At 36.5% G+C, this 15,550-nt stretch overlaps 1 protein-coding gene across 2 annotated transcripts in view; it reads left to right on the top strand.

Annotated features, from left to right (window-relative positions):
* Positions 1–15,550, top strand: part of LRP2 (LDL receptor related protein 2) — a 196,404-nt gene that overhangs the window by 69,369 nt on the left and 111,485 nt on the right. For both annotated transcript variants that reach the window (XM_055307717.1, XM_055307718.1), the window contains exons 11-16: positions 1,002–1,171; positions 2,367–2,584; positions 3,688–3,894; positions 6,068–6,270; positions 8,550–8,690; positions 10,558–10,761. In XM_055307717.1, the coding sequence (XP_055163692.1) occupies positions 1,002–1,171; positions 2,367–2,584; positions 3,688–3,894; positions 6,068–6,270; positions 8,550–8,690; positions 10,558–10,761 (1,143 nt within the window). The remainder of the gene's footprint in view (positions 1–1,001; positions 1,172–2,366; positions 2,585–3,687; positions 3,895–6,067; positions 6,271–8,549; positions 8,691–10,557; positions 10,762–15,550) is intronic.

Genomic DNA, 15,550 nt, shown 5'->3' on the forward strand with positions numbered 1-15,550 from the left:
ATAGAATTGATGAATTGCCCATTTCCAAGTTATTTTTTTGTAGAAATATCTGATTTGCTGTTTACTAACTTTGGTACAGCTGATTATTAACAATTGTATTTATTTTTGAAAGGATAATAAAGTAATATGTTCAAAAATTTTAAATTATAAAAATGTCTTTCTCCATGTCAGTTCCTCTCTGCCCCGTCTCCAATTCCCTGTCCCATGGATAATTATTGTTTATTTTAATTCTAGAGATTGTTAAATACATAAATAAGAATGTATAAATATAGGTATCTAATTCTGTTTTTACAGATCCTGGGAGTAAACTATATGTACAGCTGCATTTTGCTATCAATGTGTATCTTTAAAGAGTCCTCTTCCTCATTCTTTTTGTTTTTTCTGGTGGCATAATATTCAATTTTTGGATGCATATTATTTATTTAACTGATGCCCCACTCATGGGCTTTATGTCAATTTTTTTTTATCCTTTGCTATTGCAAACAAGACTGTGATGAAAACCTTGATATTCATGTATCATTTTGCATGCTTGTGAATATGTAGGTAAAACAGATTTAAATCCATCACTGCCATGTTTTTCAGAGTGATTTCCCAGTAATCCATAAAATATGTTCCGTGCTTTACCCAATCTGCAGTTGCTTGGTGAGGTGCCCGTATCATAGAGGATTCTTGAAAATATCTGATGTATTCCTCGCGGTGTCACTGAAAGTGCATTGGACTAGCAGTCAGAACACTTGGCTTCTTGGTAGACTCTGCTCCAAACTTACTGTGATTTTGGACACTTCATCAAGCAGCTTTGTGCCTCAGTTTGCTTATCTGTAAACTGAGTAGAATGATACCTATATGGCTGCCTCAGAAGTTTATTTTAAAATCAAATAAGATAACATAGAAGAAGTATTTGAAAGGCAGGAAGCAAATCAGTTGTAAGTTTGCCTGAAAGGGTGATTGGCGTATGTTTGTTCACTTGAAGGAGTGATAATGCCTTCCTTCTTCACGTTTAGCTGAGCAAGCCTCCGTTATCTTCTCCAATGGTCGGGATTTGCTAATTGGTGATATTCATGGAAGGACCTTTTCGATACTGGTAGAGTCTCAAAATCATGGAGTGGCCGTGGGTGTGGATTTTCACTATCACCTACAGAAAGTCTTTTGGACTGACACCGTGCAAGATAAGGTAAATAGAAATTTCAGGAGTGTAGCTTGGGAGCTGATAGAACCCCAAGCACAAAGTGTTGATAGTTTTTCATTTTTGGGGGAGTGGAAGGGAAAGTTCTTTTGTTTTCTAACAAAAAAGGCCCTTGAGATATTTTATGTTAATCAGCACCTTTTCCATGCTATACTATTACATGTGACCTATTAAACAAAGCAGTCTATTATATGGATTAGCCTTGAGCAACTTTTAATTTTATTCGAAATGGAGTCCAAAAGCCTAATTAAAAGAAATAGTAGACATTCTTTCAAAACTGGATAGATATTTGGTAGTAATTTTTGAAACTTGATCATTTAAAATGTAAAAAGTACTCTGCTTCTTTGGATGATAAAAATCAGATTTTACCTGCATCTTCTAAATGGAACTGTAATTGAAGATTGGGTAACAAATATTGACAGCATTTTGTTTAACAGCCAAAATTTCATTATGCTGTCTTATTTGGAAAGTGTGATAGATTTAATTTCAACTCTGAGTGATGCAACGGAGATTTTCAAAACATAAATTTTGGAGACTTCTAAAGAGTTATGGAATTTTATTTCTTCTTGCATTTCCATGTACTGTTAACAAAATTTTAATTCAATTAAGTGGTAACTTGCATAAAATTTCTAAAAACTGAGAATTTGGATTATTAAAAATTCTGATTTGATTAGAGCTAAAAATGAAAACAAACCATCACCATCTCCTCCACAAAAAATTCTACATTCATTAAACTTTTGATAGCTACCAAGAATTAGAAATGCAAGATAAAGAAATCCAACTTTTTATATTTGCCTTACATATACTTTTAAAGAAACCCTTTTTCTCCCCAGTAACCCAGAATATTTTACAAGTCTCATTTTTTTCTTTTCTTTTTTTTTTAAAGATTTTTATTTATTTATTCATGAAAGAGAGAGAGAGAGAGAGAGAGAGAGAGGCAGAGACATGGGCAGAAGGAGAAGCAGGTTCCATGCGGGGAGCCTGATGCGGGACTCGATCTCAGAACCCCAGGATCATGCCCTGAGCCAAAGGCAGACACTTAACCGCTGAGCCACCCAGGCATCTCATGGTTTTTTCTTTTTTTAATCTTGATGACTGGTTTTTACAACATAGATATACTGAATGAATATAGGAAAACAGTGCCCACGGTTATGTTTAAGGGTAATTTTGGGTTTTCTTTCAGGTGTTTTCAGTTGACATTAGTGGTTTCAACATCCAAGAAGTCATTTCTCTTGATGATCCAGAGAATCTAGCTGTGGACTGGATTAACAATAAACTTTATTTGGTAGAGACCAAGGTCAACCGCATAGATATGGTAAATTTGGATGGAAGCCATCGGATTATCCTTGTAACTGGAAACTTGGGGCATCCTAGGGGAATTGCTGTAGACCCAACTGTTGGGTAAGTAATGTGAAAAAAATACTGATTTTAGTATTTCTGAAGCTTTATTTCTCCCTAAAGGTAAAGCATCCACTGGGTTAATTAAAGGCTCACTCTGATTTCTTATAGGGTCTGTACACTAGAACATTTTATGTATTTTATGTCTCCATTCATATAAGCTTTAAAGCATATATCTATTGGTGTACTATATGAATATGTGAGCTTTGGGGGTGTGAATTTTATTTTTAGTGTTTGCCACATTTGCCTGGCTGAGAGACTGGACACTGTGTTCTGATTCAGTCTAATAATGTTGTTACAACTGAACATTACTTTTGATTCACCATTATCATTCTAACATGAATTAAGTGCAAATTTTTTTAAAAAGGGAAAGAAAAAAAAAGAAAAAAGAAAAAAAAAGGGGAAAGAAGATTGGAGCTATCCTTTTTAGCACTCATTTGTTATAAACTGGGATTAAGATGACAATGCTAATACCTCTTTACAAGTTGTTCAGTGTTAATTACCCCACCAAGATTGATAATGCTCACCTGTCTCCAGGTGTAAATTTAAATTTTCCCCATGTCCACATTTGAGTGCAGTTATGTGAGACTTGACTTTCTCCTAGATTTTCAAAGTTGAGTCTTAAAATGCTTGTATGAACTTTAGGCTGCTGAAGGGTTGGTGAATGGTGATCATTCATTTCTACTTCATGATATCTTGGTGTCTTTCCTTGAAAATAATGGATATATTCTCTGGACCATGCCTTAGAATGGGGAATTAAGGAGGGAAATGGTTTGATAGCTTATTTCAAAATGTATTTGTAAGTTTTCCTGAGGGTAGAAAAGAGAAGTAAAAGGCAGAGCCAGGGATCAGGGAAGAAAGTTAAGAAGATGGATATGAATTTTGAGGCTACCCTATTGGTGCATTTTAATAGTTGCTATTTGGAGTTGTTGCCTCTCCTGATTGGCCCTCATATTCTCTGATGTTTTTCTTTGTTGTTTTATACTCCTGTGCTTCTCTAAACAGCTAGAGGAAATTTCCATTGATCCAAACACACGACCTAAAAATATATTTTCCAGATAAACTTGTAAAATAACTGACTTTCATCTTTTGTTTGTCTTCTGTAGTTATTTATTTTTCTCAGATTGGGAGAGCCTTTCTGGGGAACCAAAGCTGGAAAGGGCTTTCATGGATGGCACCAACCGTAAAGACTTGGTAAAAACAAAACTGGGATGGCCTGCTGGGATAACTCTGGATATAGTATCAAAGCGTGTTTACTGGGTTGACTGCCGTTTTGATTACATTGAGACTGTAACTTACGATGGAATTCAAAGGTAAGAAGTATTTTTTATGGCTTCATAAGTTCGGGGGAAAGTACATAAAATTTTTGGAGCAGGATTCAGAGGGACCAGAATTAAAATACTGCTTTGTTGGTTGACATTACATCTTGAATGTCTTTTGTGTTGATTTTTGTGTGAAGTGACATTTTTTTTTTGAGGGGGTTGTTTTAAACTTTTCTTGTATTCCCTGATAATACTCATTATATATTACTTAGAGCATTTGTTCTTTGATTTCTCCTCTATAACTGCTCCACAACTCCTAGATGAAGCACAGTATTTTCATTAATTTTTGAGTCTATTTATTTTTCTGGGTCCCTTATGGTTTGTTTCCAAAGATTACTTTATCTTTTACCTTACTAATTTTCCCTCAGTGAATAAATAAGTTTTATTATTTATTTAACATTATCTTGTGGGAATTAATTGGACTTCACTCTACCCCTATGTAGTTCAAATTTCAAAGAGAAATTCTGACTTGTATTTTTACCTGATATATTTCAAAGATACTCAGAATATTTGAACATAAAATATGGCATACTTTTTATTTCATCTTCTTAGTCTGATGACAGTTAACTCTAAGTTAAATTGTTAACTATTTTAGTTTCTCTGCCTTTGAAGTTTTCAAAAATTGCTTAAAATACGGTTTTAAATTTGTCAAAACTGCTCTTTGTGGATTCAGCAAATAAGTATTCCAAATGACTTGACTTTGTTTTCTCGATGAAGGACTATTATAGTTTTGTTTTCTCCTTTATCTCTATTTTGTAGAGGATTTTGTAAGGATAGTATCAGTTTGCCACTGGATTTCATATTCTTAGAACAGTCTCTACTTAGTTAAATGAAATGATTAAGTATTAAGACTATAATTTCTCATCATTTATACTGATTCCCATAAGGAGAATATGATGAATTAATTTAATGAAAAAATCTTAATCAACCCAATAAGTCATTCAAAAACAATTGAGAAATTGCCTGAATTTTTTCTTTCATAGGTGTTTTGACATTACATTAGTCTAAATATTTTTATGCTAAGATTAAAGTATAAAAACATAAAAATCAATGGAGTTTCAGAAATCTTTGAGTGCTTTGCAGGCTGTGAAGAAACATCAAAGAGCTATTAAAAAGCTCATGAGTACAGCTGAAATCATAAAGTCATTCCTATTGCTTTGCCAGCAGGTGGCATTCAGGGTTCTGGAATTTGCTAACTGAAAAAGAAAAACCATTCTCTAATTTTAATGTACCATGTCATTATTGAGTGTGTAAAGTTTGCACTAACTTGCCACCTTAGGTTTCTTCCCCCTTCCCCCCATTTTTGGTGTATTTCCCAGCCTTAGTATCTTCAGTTCTTTTTTTAGAGTACTATTGTGCTTTTTAGTTTTCAGTGTTTTTTAAGATTTTTCTTTAAAGTTTTCCTGTTTTGCAAAGAGGAAAAAAAATGAGTTCCCTCCTCCTCTACCTCACTTTCTTTGTGTGACGTGTGTGGATGATCATTTATGTAGAAGTAGCTATGGCAGACACTGTTGATTTCTTTCCCTTGCTTGGCACCTTTTACTTCTTTTTCTTCCATTTAAGCAGCTCTGACCGCGCCTTGCCTCCACTTACAAGTATGATGAGCAGACAGTTTTATGAAGCAGAGGTTATAATAGTGGTAGCACTACTTTTTGATTTCCCAAAGTGAAATAGGTCTGTATGTTTGCTAGAGGTTGAATTGTTCTCACTATCCTGCTCCCCAATTGCTGAGAAAAAGATAATGGTGCAGTGTGAAGTAGGTTTAAGGTATCTGCTACCACATTTGCATTCCCGTGTTACACTCTTTCACCTATGCATTACAAAATGGTACTTCACATCTTAGCCCTTTTTTTTTTTTTTTTTTTGTGGGGCAAACTTAATAGAATTGAGAAGCATGTAAGAAAACAGTAATTTTTCAAAAAATCCAGAACAAACTGGGGCTGGGACTGGAATTTTATTTTCAAGGGTCTTTCTCAAGAGACAAATGAAAATCCTTCTATCAAATGTAGGTCGAATTATACCCACATCTTAAAATGTGTTTTTCTATATATTTCATTTTTGTAAACAAGAAATTACTTAGCTTTTCAGGCATTTACTCAAACTAATTCCACCTTTAATCAAAATGAAGGCAAACAAAAATTTTAATACACATCTTTTATAACAGGAAGACAGTAATCCATGGAGGCTCACTCATTCCTCATCCCTTTGGAATAAGCTTGTTTGAAGATCGTGTATTCTTTACTGATTGGACAAAGATGGCTGTAATGAAGGCAAACAAGTTCACAGAGACCAGTCCACAAGAGTACCACCAGACTTCTCTGAGGCCCTTTGGAGTGACTGTTTACCATTCCCTCAGGCAGCCCTATGGTATGCCCCAGAACAATGGAAACCCTGCTCAGTTTGGCCTTGGTAGAAAGATTTTCTCAATGCTATGGAAGTTAATGACTTGTGATCTCATGAGATTTGGGTGGCAGTTTCAAATATATGATGGATTATCTAGAGAGTTAAATGCTCTGAAACTGCTCTGTGGATCATGGGGCCTTCTGAAAAAATTGATGTATTTCAGAGTTAAAATGCCAAATCTACAAGAAACTTAAGAGATGTATGTTACAGATATATTTAATGGCACCTGCAATGTGCCAGATCCTATCTAAATGTTGAGATTAAGAAACCACAGACAAACAAAACCAAAATATATATCCTCATTCTCCTAAGAGAAAACTTATATTCAATCCTTTAATATTAAAGTTGAAAAAACTGAGGCCTAAAAGAAGAAACTAACATGCCTAAGTGTTGACTTGAGATTTTAAGATAGTGTCAGAGCCAATTTCCTTTTCTTCTCTGTTGTACATGTATGACACCTGTTATTTGGTTTGTTTTGGGTCTGTCATAGGCCAATGGGGTTTGGTGTCTTATGGGCTGGTCACTTATCAAAGAAAAGAAATATTTTGACTTAGACACCATTTAGTCTTTTGTTATATTATAGTAAGTAGTGTTTGTGTTTCAAGGTTTTAAATTGTCAGGACTATTGTGACTGTATATGGCTCCTTTCTGTATTTGCTTGTGAAAAAAGGAAAGAAATATGATGAACTGTATTGATAGAAAGTTTAATATCAGTGAACAGTAATTCAAGGAAAAGCATATTTTACTTAAACTCCCACATTAAGTGGTGGGTCTGACTTTAGGATGGAGAAAGACTATAAAAAAATCAGGTTGATTATTTATTTATTTTTAGAGAGAGAGCTAGCACAAGTGGGGAGAAGAGGGAGAGAGAATCTTTATTTCAGTTTTTATTTTTGTTTTTTTAAGATTTTTTTAATTAATGAGAGAGAGAGAGAGAGAAAGAGAGAGAGAGAGGGGCACAGACACAGGCAGAGGGAGAAGCAGGCTCCCTGTAGGAGCCCGAGGTGGGACTCGATCCTGGGACTCCAGGATCATGCCCTGGGCTGAAGGCGGCGCTAAACCGCTGAGCCACCCGGGCAGCCCTATTTCAATTTTAAAAAGATTTTATTTATTTGAGAGAGAGAAAAAGCACAAACAGGGGGAGCAATACAGGGAGAGGGCAGAAGCAGAATCCCTGCTGAGTAGGGAGCCTGACCCAAGGCTTGATCCCAGGACCCTGAGATCATGATATGAGCTAAAGGCAGATGCTTAACCCGCTGAGCCACCGAGGTGCCCCGATTTTTTTTTTTAAACAAAAAACCAGTCACTAGAACTGATACATTCATATGAATATCCTTCAATGTAGTCATCCTGGGATAACATATACCGAAGCTGAAAATCTGTACTACATCTGAAAACATTTTGGAAATCTCTGTTTGGAATAATCAATTCATGAGCTACCAACTTCCTATTTGCCTTTGACTGAAAATAATATCCAATTTTATCATCCAAATTATTTTTTTTTGTTGTTTCTCCAAATCAATCCCCCTGAGAAGGTAAAGAGACAATTATTTATTTATTTATTTTTTGTAAAGAGATGATTTTAAAGAATAATTCAAAAGCTAAGAAGATAATTTTCAAAGCAGATATGACCCTTTTGGCTGTGACAGGCTTGTGCACAGTAATGTTTTGAGTCTCAGCTTTGAGAATGGGTTTTGGAAGTATAGTTTGGTTTGTACTGCAAGCTTGGCTTCTCGTTTAGCTGCTGAATAATCTTGGGCAAGTTGAGTTAACCTTCTCGAGCTTGATTTCCTCTTTTATAAAATTGGGATAATAATAATGAGCTCTTGATTCTAAGTTGGCTTACTTAAAAAGCATGCATCCTGTGAGTTATAGTTACTGTTATATCTTACGAATAAACTAACACTTAACTAAATAATATAACATTCAAGTTTGTTTTTTTTTAAACACTCAAGTTTTTTAGGGGGAGGCAGTTATTTCATAGTCCCTGAGGCTAGCAGACATAGTTAACTTGGGGAGAATTTATGTAGCTGCGGGAATACTGTGTTGCCACTACCTGTTGGAGAGTAGGTAGGAGAGTAAGAGCAGCTAAATGTGGGTTGTATACAGCATCAACCAGCAGTGGTTTTTCTGAGTTCCAAGCCCATTATTTTGTTTCACTTAGATGGCTCAAAGTGGTTTCACATTCTTGGATAATCATACATTTCTAATTGAGCTTTAACCCTGTGTATTTTTTCCTCTAGTTAGCAATCCATGCAGAGATAACAATGGGGGCTGTGAACATGTCTGTGTCCTCAGCCACAGGACAGATAATGATGGTTTGGGTTACCGCTGCAGGTGCACACTCGGCTTCAGCCTGGATGTGGATAACCGCCACTGCGTTGGTAAGAAATTGCTTTGGGGTGTCTTTCTGGCAGGCAGCTTAGGGGTATGTGCTGCTTTTGGACTGGGCCAGCTTCCTGTCCTACTCCTCCATGGTGAATAAGCATTTGGTAGTTATGCAGCATCTTTCTCAGTAGGCACCCCTCCCTTTACACACAGAACTGCGTGAGTTTGAAGGTGTCAATTTATGTTCTTTGGTCTTTCCTTTAATTGCACATCTAGGGTTTCCTTGGGTTCCCTTTCCCCTTTTCTTCCTGAAATCTTTTGTCTCTTTATAAAATTATGCTTTTGAAATTCCATACAATTTAATTTTGAGTTCTTTTCTCTGCCCTGTATACCTTTGCCACTTTATTATTATTTTTTTTTATATGATAGGCACACAGTGAGAGAGAGAGAGGCAGAGACACAGGCAGAGGGAGAAGCAGGCTCCATACACCGGGAGCCCGACATGGGATTCGATCCCGGGTCTCCAGGATCGCGCCCTGGGCCAAAGGCAGGCGCTAAACCGCTGCGCCACCCAGGGATCCCTCCTTTGCCACTTTAGATGTTAATGTTAACTTTATTGGGAAGTACTTTCCACCACGTCTGTTGCCCTGTCCTAGACCGCTGCCTTGGCCCCTTGAGGGGGGTGGTTGTCCCTCCATCCCACTTGGCTTTATTGCTGTGTCCCAAAGCAAACTTTGTTGGGGCGGCTCATTTCCTCATCTAGCTTTTCACTTTTCAGTTCAGATTTTCTCTTTGTATTTCCCTGTGCTCTGGGATTCAATGATTCTCTCAAATACTTTTCTTCCTCTTTGGCTGCCTCCTAATCTATTTATAAGTAGGCTATTGCCGCGCCTCAGCTTATGAGGCAATGCACACTCCTGCAATATTTGATTCCCCTTTCTTCCCCTTGAAAACTCTCCTTTTTTAATGCCTTTGACAAATTCTGGCTTCCCGGATGGTGCTGCTTTGGGCATAGTATGTAAATTCTCTAATTCTAACTGAAACAAATTTGTTAACTTTGTAGGTAATCCTAAATTCAGGTAAAAATCACCCTCATTCGAAAAACAATGTGTTTCTATTATAGTATTGACACTATATAGCTCTTAAACTACTGCAATTTTTATCTTTGTCTTCGGTATACCTCGTCCATTTCTCTCTTCTAATTTTCTGATGTCCTGTTACTGTCTCCTTTGATTTTAAAATCACTCTTTTTTTTCTGTTTCCTCTGTTTTCCCTCTCCCCTCCCATCTTTCCCTCCTTTATTTATTTCTAAAGAACTTACCTGGTCACTAGTCTTAATACCTTAAAAACTGCAGTGGGATTCTTGGTTAGATCTCCATACAAAAGTTAATCCAAATCAAGAACTGTGATGGAATTACTATGCAGTTCAGTTCATAGTACTTTAGAATTCAGCATAGGGGGATCCCTGGGTGGCTCAGCGGTTGAGCGCCTGCCTTAGGCCCAGGGCGAGATCCTATAGACCTGGGATCGAGTCCCACGTCGGGCTCCCTGGGTGGAGCCTGCTTCTGTCTCTGCCTCTCTCTCTCTCTCTCTCTCTCTCTCTCTCTCTCTCTCTGTGTGTCTCATGAATAAATAAAATATTAAAAAAAAAAGAATTCAGGATAGGGACCATGTTTTATATAAGTAAATCTTAAGAATAAATTTCTTGAGAAGTAAGATTCTAATAGTTGTATCACCCTCATAGCTGCTTATCTTTTTTTCCTCTCTTCTTGTTATTTCCAATTATGTTTTCCACAGATCTGTTTTTTATGTTTATTTCAGAATTATAAAATGTGCTTTATGGATGTATAAATAGTTTCTCTGGAATTGAGAGAGAACAAAAACCAGGCTGTGGCCAACGGTGCTGTGTTTTTCTTTCTACAGCTGTTAAGCAATTCCTGATCTTTTCATCTGAAGTCGCTGTTCGTGGCATCCCATTCAACCTGTCTACCCAGGAAGATGTCATAGTTCCAGTGACAGGAAATCCTTCTTTCTTTGTTGGGATTGATTTTGATGCGAAGGAGAACACTATCTTTTTTTCAGATACATCAAAAGACATGATCTTTAAACAAAATATCAATGGCACAGGTGAGAATACATTAAAAAGGTCTCTTTTGCACATGTTGTCCATCTTTTACTAATAATACTAATAATTTGCTCAGTAGAACTTACTTAGCTTACTAAATGCTTTTAGTTCAGGAAAAGAAATCTATTACTCTTCTCATGACTTAAGTTATAACAAACACTTCCTTTCTTTAAGAGTGTATTTTTAACAATGAGAAATGTTGACATAAAAGAAGTTGACATTTCATAAAAGGAAAGTCAGGTGTATGAAAGTCAGTGAGGGGTTGATTGGCTAGAGGCTGTTCCTGATATACAAGCAGCCAGATGACCCCTCTTGAGGGGGCTGGGCTTGAAATAATAATAATAAAAAAACCCATGAATTATATGGAAATATGGATTTACTATAAGTTTTCAGTTGATTGGGATTCTGTTAAATCTTCATAATCAACACAGAAAGATAAATTATGGCCAGTCACACTTTACTGCTGGGTACTTTATTGGATGATGGCATAACTCAGTATTTTCATTTTATAACTCACTGGAGAATTCTACCAAACATTGAAAGAATTAATACTCATCCTTTTCAAACCCTTCCAAAATATTGAGGACGGAGGAATACTTCCAAAGTCATTCTATGTAGCCAACAATACTTTGATACCAAAACCAGATAAGGATACTATGAGAAAAGGAAACTATACACCAATGCCTCTGATAAATATTGATGCAAGAATTCTCACCAAAATATTGCAAACAGAATTCAAGAACACATTAAAAGCAGTATACACTATGACCAAATGGGATTTATCCCTGGGATGTTAGGGTGGTTCAATATATGTAAATCAATAAATGTAATACATCACATCAGTAAAATGAAAGATAAAATCACATGGTCATCTCAGTAGATGCAGGAAAAGCATTTGACAAAATAAAACATACTTTCATAAAAAGTCTTAATGGAGTGGGTATAGAAGAAACATACCTCATGTACAAAAAGGCCATGTAGAAACGACAGACAGCTAACATTATACTTAATGGAGAGAAATTGAAGGCATGTCCGCTAAGATCAAGAACCCTTTGTCACCACTCCTATTCAGTATAGTATTGGAAGTCCTAGTTTGAGTGATTAAGCAAGACAAAGACGTAATAGGCATCCAAATCATAAAAGAAGAAATAAAAAGGTAGTTATTTGCTGATGATACGATCCTATATATATAGAAAATCCCAAAGAATCAGTCAAAAACTGTTGGAATTAATAATTTCAGTAAAGTGGCAGGACACAATCAACATATACAGAATTCAGTTGCCTTCTTTTACACTGATGATGAAGCATCCAAAAAAGACATTAAGAAAACCATTCCATTCACAATAGCATCAAAAACAATAAAATACTTAGAAATAACTTTAATTGATGAAGTGGAAGATCTGTACAATGAAAACCACAAAATTTAGATGAAAGAAATTGAAGAAGACACAAACAAATGGAAATACAGCCTATGTTCATGGACTGAAAGAATTAATATTGTTAAAATGGTCATACTACCCAAAGTTGTCTGCAGATTTAGTGCAATCCCCATCAAATTACCAAAGGCATTTCTCATGGAAATAGAAAAAACAATCCTAAAATTTGTGTGGAACCACAAAAGACCCTGAATAGCCAAACAAATCCTGAAGAAACAGAACAAGGTAAGAGATATCACACTTCCAGATTTCAAACTATACTACAAAGCCAGGGTAATAATAACAGTATGATATGGGCACAAAAATAGACATATTGTGGAACAGTGGGACAAAATAGCCTGAAAGTAGACCCCAGCATATATAGTCAACTAATATTTGAGGGGAGATCCAAGAATAACCAATTGTAAAAGGATAGTTTCTTCAACAAATGGTGTTGGAAACACTGGAGAAACCCATGTAATTAAATGAAATTGGACCCCTATTTCACATAAGTCACAAAAAAATTAACCAAAATAGAGCAAAGACTTAAAAACTGATACCTGATACCATAAAACTCCCTGAAAAAATGTTAGGAAAAAGTTCATCAAAGTTGGTCTTGGAAATAAATTTTTGTGCATGATGTCAAGTACAAACAACAACAAAAATCAACAAATGGAACTACATCAAACTCCAAAGCTTCTGCACAGCAAAATAAACAACAAAATGAAAAAACCTACAGAATGAGAAAAGATATTTGCAAACTACATATTGAATTAGGGGGTTAATATCCAAAATATATAAAGAACTCAGTCTAGCTCAACAGCAACAACAACGACAGCAACAAAAATCTAATTAAAAAGTGGACAGAAGAGCCAAATAGACATTTTCTCAAATGGACATCAAAATGGCCTACAGATGCATGAAAATATGCTCAACATCACTAATCATTAGGGAAATGCAAATCAAAACTACAATAAGATATCACCTGATACCAGTCAGAATGGCTAATAGCAAAAAAGACAAGAAATAACAAGTGTTGATGAGGATGTGGAGGAAAGGGAATCTAGATGCTCTATTGGTAGGAATGTAAATTAGTGTAGCCAATGTGGAAAATAGTTTGAATTTCCTCAAAAGGTTAAAAATAGAAATACCATATGATCCAGTAATTCCACTACTGATTTTGCCTAAAGAAAATGAAAACATTTTTTGGAAAAGATAAATGCACCTCTATTTGTTGCAGCCTTATTTACAAATAGTCACATTATGGAAGCAGGCCAAGTGAATGAATGGATAAAGATGATGTGGTATATATGTACAGTAGAATAATATTCAGCCATAAATAAGAATGGCATCATGTGATTTGCAACAACATGGTTAGAGCTAGCGAGTGTACTGCTAGATGAAATAAGCCAGTCAGAGAAAGACAAATACCTTATGATTTGCTGATGTGAAATTTAAGAAACAAATGAACAAAGGAAAAAAGAAAGAGACAAAGTAGAAAAGAGACTCTTTAAGTATAGAAAACACATTGATGGTTACCAAAGGGGAGATGGGTGGAGGGATTAAGAGTACCCTTATTTAGATGAGCACTGAGTAATAAAATTGTTGAATCACTATATTGTACATGTGAAACAAATACAACACTGTATGTTGATTATACTGGATTTAAAATTTAAAAAATCCATCTTCCAGTTCCCTTTTCTTTGGATTCTTTTTTCCTTTTTTGTTTTAACTTTTTTTCATGATGGAAGCTTTCTTCAAATTTCTGGGATTCTTGTTTACTATTAAGGGCAAGGCTATAAAAGCTACCAGAAGGTCTGTCTGTAGGTATGAGCCTCATCAACTAGTGAACTTCAGGTGATGAGGCAGCCTTTCTGTTGGAGAGCTCCCAAACATTGATATTAGTAAATCTTTTTCTAGAGATAGCCATTTGTCCTTAGTTGATGTCTCCATTCTCCTTGGTTTGGGGAGTAAGAGGTGGTGAGGATAGCTTGCTGTCTGTTTTCCAGGAGAAGTTCAGAGGATAGGGGCTGAGGACCCTTCAGTACTTGAGTCGCACAATCCCCCTATATTCACTTCTGTTCCATCCCAGCTTTCCCGTGCGCATTGTGGTGTCCTTGAGCCCACAGCGTCTCTGCATCAGTTCCTCCAGAGAAGAACATCTCTGTTAGAGGAGGTAGATGGAGGGGAGTCGCATAGATGATTAGTATCTGGGAGGGTCCTGGTAGATTTATTGTTCCTGATTCAAAACCTTTAACCACCCCTTAGTTCACAAACCTTTAACCACCCCTTAGTTCCTTGCCTCTGTGTTTTGCCTGGCATCTCTGAGAGCCAATATGCTGAGGCTTCTGTATGTGTGTTGAGGGGAGGGGCTTCCCTCTGCTGGCACTGAGTTTGTAGCTTTCTCCTCCTACTTAGTGAGTTAATACCCGTCCAATCACTTTGTCTTCCAAAGCACGGAAATCTCATATCCATTGTCCCTGAACTGTCATTTTGATAGACTTTGGAAGGAAGAGGAGAAAACGTGTGTGGTCAGTCTTCTATTTTGAACTAGAGTGCAACTTTTCTGGGGACTAGAGTTAGGTCCATTGAACTTGGAGAACTCCAGTCAATATTAACTCTCACCAAAAAATAGTCTTGGGTTTCTGAGCCCCATGTAGGCTCAGTCTCCTACAGGCGTCTCACAGGTCATCCCCCTTCTGCTTTGTCAAACTGGAATACTCATCATGCTTTTTGCCAATCTCAAGTCTACATGTTGAGCAAGTTACCTTTTAAAATACTCTATAGTCAGTGGTTAAACTTTCTGTGCTTTGGTGAGGGAGGTATTACACTGCTGTTTTCCAGGGAGAGGAATAAGTGTCGGTGGGTACACATGTAGAAAATGAGTTGTCAGAAATCTAATTAAAGTCAAGATCAGCTGAATGAAGCTCTCAGAGAACTCAGATATGATCAGATCTTTCCTCCTAAAAATACAACCCCCCGTCCAGTCCATGTGTCTCTCTAGTTACAGCTCTATCTCTCATTTCATGATTGGACTTCTTGAAAGATTGGTCTGCATATTCCTGCTCTCACTTCCACATTTGTACTTCTCACTTATTCTTTATTCCATCCCAATCTCCTGTCAGTTGAAACCTGTCTCATCTCGATCACCTCCAATCTCGTTTCCTTCTCTTTCTTAGCCATTCTTTCTGGTCTTTACAGGTGTTTCCTTCTTTTGCCTGTTTCCTAAACAACCATGTTCCCTTGGTTCAACATTGGTTCTCTTCTTCTTTGTCATCTTCTGCATAACTTTGTGCCTTCTGTGTCTTAGATTACCATTTATGTAGTGATTTATAAATCAGTGTAGGGAGAGTTATGATAGGGCATTTTCTGAATG

This window comes from Nyctereutes procyonoides, unplaced genomic scaffold (assembly GCF_905146905.1).
Source record: "Nyctereutes procyonoides isolate TBG_1078 unplaced genomic scaffold, NYPRO_anot_genome, whole genome shotgun sequence".
Lineage (NCBI taxonomy): Eukaryota > Metazoa > Chordata > Mammalia > Carnivora > Canidae > Nyctereutes > Nyctereutes procyonoides.